At 31.4% G+C, this 4,669-nt stretch overlaps 1 protein-coding gene across 2 annotated transcripts; it reads right to left on the minus strand.

Moving 5' to 3' along the window:
• Positions 1 to 1,153: 1,153 nt before the first annotated feature.
• Positions 1,154 to 3,533, minus strand: LOC114180966 (UPF0481 protein At3g47200-like). Of its 2 annotated transcripts, XM_085672425.1 has the most exons (3): positions 3,380 to 3,533; positions 1,387 to 2,698; positions 1,154 to 1,297 (listed from the first exon to the last, which is right to left on the minus strand). In XM_085672425.1, the coding sequence occupies exons 2-3, from the start codon at positions 2,684 to 2,686 to the stop codon at positions 1,290 to 1,292; spliced, it is 1,308 nt and encodes a 435-aa protein (XP_085528551.1). In that variant the 5' UTR covers positions 2,687 to 2,698; positions 3,380 to 3,533; the 3' UTR covers positions 1,154 to 1,289. The 2 variants fall into 2 exon arrangements, with proteins under 2 accessions (XP_085528551.1, XP_027923067.2); XM_028067266.2 differs by lacking the exon at positions 3,380 to 3,533 and having other exon boundaries at positions 1,387 to 3,365.
• Positions 3,534 to 4,669: the final 1,136 nt, after the last annotated feature.

Below are 4,669 nucleotides of genomic sequence, written 5' to 3' on the forward strand. Positions count from 1 at the left end.
TCCTTCTTCGTTACCTAGTTCTTTGTACTATGTCGTTAGCATAGGAAAACCTTAATCAATGAGTATGTGTGAATATGGATTGAAAATTATTATTAGTTTTGATTTAACGGAGCTCACAAGTTAATTTTGACAAGGGCTTATATGATTTTGGTTTGGATTTTTCAAAATTTAATATAAATCCAAATAAATATATTTTAACTATAATTCATATTTATTTTTACTAGATCAAATTTATTTAAATTTATTTAATTAAATTTAGAATAAACCTATTTTGCTAATTAACTTAGCGTGGGATCGACTTAATAAAGCAAGAGGGAAACAATCTTACTCAGGTCAAATACATGTTCAATTTAACTTGACCTAACTTGGTCTATCTTAATCCAACCTAAACCTGACTATAGTTAGGCCCAGTTGGACTCATATATTTCTCCTAATTTATCTCTTGTCTTCTTGTTGGGTACTCTAATCATCTCTTTAATATTTTTAATCCTTCAGTGTAAATAAAATGCTGGAAATATTTTGGTAGCAGAAATCTATCCCATGAAACATAATACGAATTTTCCTAATACCTTATACTCTGTTTCCTTCATCTTAAATGTCTTCAGTTTCCAAAATCTTCAAGCTATTACTTTTAAACTCCTCACAAATAGATATAAAGGAGAAAACCTTGTGCAAACCTAATACGAGGTTGGTTTGATTTGGTTGGAGGATAGGGAAAGTTGTACACTGCATAGAGGATGGTCAACCTTGATTAACGAGTTTGGTGGAAGATTAAATGTCTTAATAATAGTGTTAATTCTATTTTATGCTGTGAAAATCATTATTAAAAGGCCATGAAAGGGAATACAAGGTACACGACAAGAATGTCTTGGTTTAGTCAAGTAGTTAAAATTTGTGTGGAAACTTATAGGAGGTTGACTAATGGAAACTTTTGTTTTTTAGTTTTTGGAAAGTTAAGTTTTTTTCAGAGTTGTAATAATGTAATTATTTTGAAAAATAATTGAGCTCTTCTGAAAAAAATAAATAATATTATATTTGAATAATTATCATAAAAGTGAAGATGTTTTTTGTTAAGTTTAAAATTATTTATAACAGCTCGTAAAAAAATTACTTACTGAATAAAAGGTAGTTAAAGTCAAGCACAAAGTAGAAAAATTAGGAAACAGGTTGAATATTTGTTTTTATGAAAGAAAAGCAACAACAAAGTAAATCACTAGGTTCTCTTACAAATACAACTGAGACAATAAAATACAATCATCAACGTCTTCTTCCCTTAACCATCAATCCCATTAATTACCTGCAGATTCAACATAGCTAATTTTATCACTTGTAACTCATTTCATAACAGTATATATTTTGAAGTATTGATATATTATGATTTCTTACCATGAAAAAGTGAGACAATTGAACATACAGTCTGAATAAATGTGAGGAAAAGTAGCATAATTGCAGCAATAGTAGATGCTATTTTCCAAGGCGTGTTGAAGTAGTCGTGTATGAAGATAGCCTTATACTTGTTACAAGGGTTTTCATAGAAATCATTCAAGTTATTGCAGAGGGTGAAATAGTGGGAATTGAAAAATGGCATGTGAAGTTGAGAGCTCAGATCATTAATCATTGTAGCCACTTTATTAGCATCACCAGTCCAATTCACAATAATTTTCTTATCAACAAGTATATTCACATCTTTTTCAGTATTGATAAGAAAATCTAGAATCGCTAGATATTGAGTAACGATGCTTGTAGCAGAAAAGTGGCAATGTTCATATTGCATAATATTCCTGAACAAAACTTCAGAATTGTCATGTATATCCAAGCTTGGCATGCTCAGCACTCCATATTTAGAATAGGTCAAGTCAAGTAAGCTTTTATTTGGACTGAGCTTGAACTCAAGACCTGCCTCCATGAGTTGGCTTGCACTGTATACATGTTTAATAATTTGTTTGCATTCTTCTGGTTTTCCAAGACCAAGCTTTGATGATGATATTATAGAAGTTCTTAACAAATCATTGAAGTGTTTTGGACTCTCTCCCGGACTCACGCTTCCGAAAAGTCTATTCCCAAAATAGCTGAAAGTAATGTCAAGAAATTTCTCATCCATACCAGTGAGATTGTGAAGCTTTTCAAGGACACAGAAAGGAAGTTGATTTTCCAGTAGCAACAAGTCAAGGTCAACATAGGTTAGCATCCATGGGTTTAGCATTAGAGGGTCTTTTCCCTTCCATTCACTGTTATTATTCCATCTTAGAAAAAGCTCAATTATGAAACAAGCATCAAGTAAAATCATCTTCAAGAAATCATCACTATTACATTTGATAGTGTCTGCATAACAACTTCGAATAATATTGCTTTCTTCCATCTCTTTAATCTTGACAACAAATTCTCTCATAGGTAGTCCTGTTCGATCTAGGAATCCCTTGAGATATTTCAGTTTAAGTTCTTCCATTGCTTCAAAATTGTTGTCTTTCTTACTAGGAGAACACGTTTTGTGATGATAAGGACCAATTGAAAGAATTTGAGGTGTGTAGGCTTTGGGATTACTTTCACGAATATTTGGTGGTACCCTATAAATGCATTGCATATAGAATTCATCCGTTTGTGGAGATTTCACATTTTGAAGCATCTCGATCCATTCTGTCTCTAAGCGTTCTATTTCAATCGCTAAATCTTTTGATTTTCCTTTCATTTTGTTAAAACTCTGTAACATGGAAACTGATAAAATAACTTATTGGAATATTAGGATTTAAGATTTTGAGTTTTGGAAAAACAAGTAATTATAAATATTTATTTTTAATAAGCATTCTTAAACATAATTGATATAAAAAATATTTTTAAAATTGATATAAAACATAAGAGAAAATATCCCGCTATTTATTAAGAGTATCATCAAATATGCACCGGTCAATATACAATACTGATAAAAGCAGTCATAAGAAGTTGGTTATAATTGGCATTATCAGCCACAAAATATATGGTTCAAAGATTGAGGATAATTCATTTGATACCAAAGCAGAATTAGACACTTCACTTCAAACAGCACGCCTAACAAAAATCAACTCACTTAAAAAGGGAAAAAAAAATCTGAATTCAATTTTGTACTCCAACGAATAAGTTAGTACCACGCCTAACTCCCCATGTTCATCACAGACCCACCCTCTCCAGGTAAAATAATTGGTGCAAACAACAATATATTCTCATATGCATCGAAATCGAATAACATTAGAACTAAACAGAGAAAAAAACATAATTATAATTTTGTCTAATACTAGTATGAATAACTGATTTTGTTTAATATTAAGATAATTTTATTTACTTCGAAACTAATATAAACAACTGATTAGATAGTTTATATTGCATACTATTGAAAAAGAGAGTGAACCTGATATGGTGAAATTGTTGAGGAATATGATTAATCTTCAGGAATTAAAGAACCTATTCCACCTCTCAGCAAACTGCTTTCGGATACAATGATTAATCTATTATATAAAAATTCCTTATGCTGAAGTTTTTCTAAGTCAACACCGTCATTCATGAAACACTATTCGAAATCTAATGGCTATAAATTGCACTTCATTAATGGATTATTTACTGAATGATATGGCACGCTATCTCGTTTACGGATAATGTATGGACCCATTACCTACCATTTGGCTCTTAGCTTTTCTGCTTGAAAACAATGTCACTCTTGTATTATAGTAATTTGGTTTAATCAAGAGTGCTTGATCCTAACTCACAAAGTCGGAGCCAACAAATTTTATAGAGCAAAGAAAACTCAAGTAAGAAAAAATTCACGAGGTTAAAATAGTAACAAAAGTTTTCATGGGTCAAGATGACTAGATATGTCATGAATATCAACCAGTGAGTCAATTTGGTTTATAACAGGTTCAAGTCGAGTTGGATTGCAAAATAATTAACTTTTATAAATGTGGATTAAATTGAACCTAACTGATTTAATTCATGAATTAAATGGGTTTGAACCGGATTGAAGGTGGATTGACCCACAACCCACCAAGAAAAATCTTTATTAGTTTTTTTTATCAATTTTATTAAGTTTTTTATAATAATTATTTACTAATTTTAGTTGTATAGGTATACTAGAATGATGTTCAACCATGTTTGAATGGTTTGGATGTATAATTTATTTTTTTGTCAAGTTCAGTAGGTTGATATTTTAATTTTCAACTACTATCTATACACTTTCGTTGTACTGCTATAAAATAATGAGTCGAGTTAACCCACATACATGGCTCAGATAGAATTTTTGGCTCACCAATATGTGAGTTAGGGAGCTAACTAATTTTGAACTTAATTCGTGGTGAGCCAACTCCTGTTAAGGTAGACTTTAAGGATAACCTATAGATTAATATGTGCGAGTTTGTCTCAAGTTAAGAGAGACAAGGTTAGGTCAACCCAAGTCAAGTACATTGTTTATGTTGAGTAGGTCAGGCTGCGTCTTTCTCAAGCCAAGATTAACAGAGTTCAGATCATGCTGAGTTAAATTGAGTTCACATTGGACATTGTTCATGTTTGGCCAAGTCGAGTTAGACCCACAAAAGATTAAGTCGAGTTCAACAAATGTAGGGTCAAGAGAGTTAGATGCACCTCAAGTAAAGGTGAGTCAGATGCACCTGAGACTGAGTTTAGTAGGACCAAATTGAGTATAACCAAA

The sequence above is a fragment of the Vigna unguiculata genome, chromosome 4, assembly GCF_037176805.1.
Source record: "Vigna unguiculata cultivar grain cowpea cultivar isolate G323 ecotype 2 chromosome 4, ASM3717680v1, whole genome shotgun sequence".
Lineage (NCBI taxonomy): Eukaryota > Viridiplantae > Streptophyta > Magnoliopsida > Fabales > Fabaceae > Vigna > Vigna unguiculata.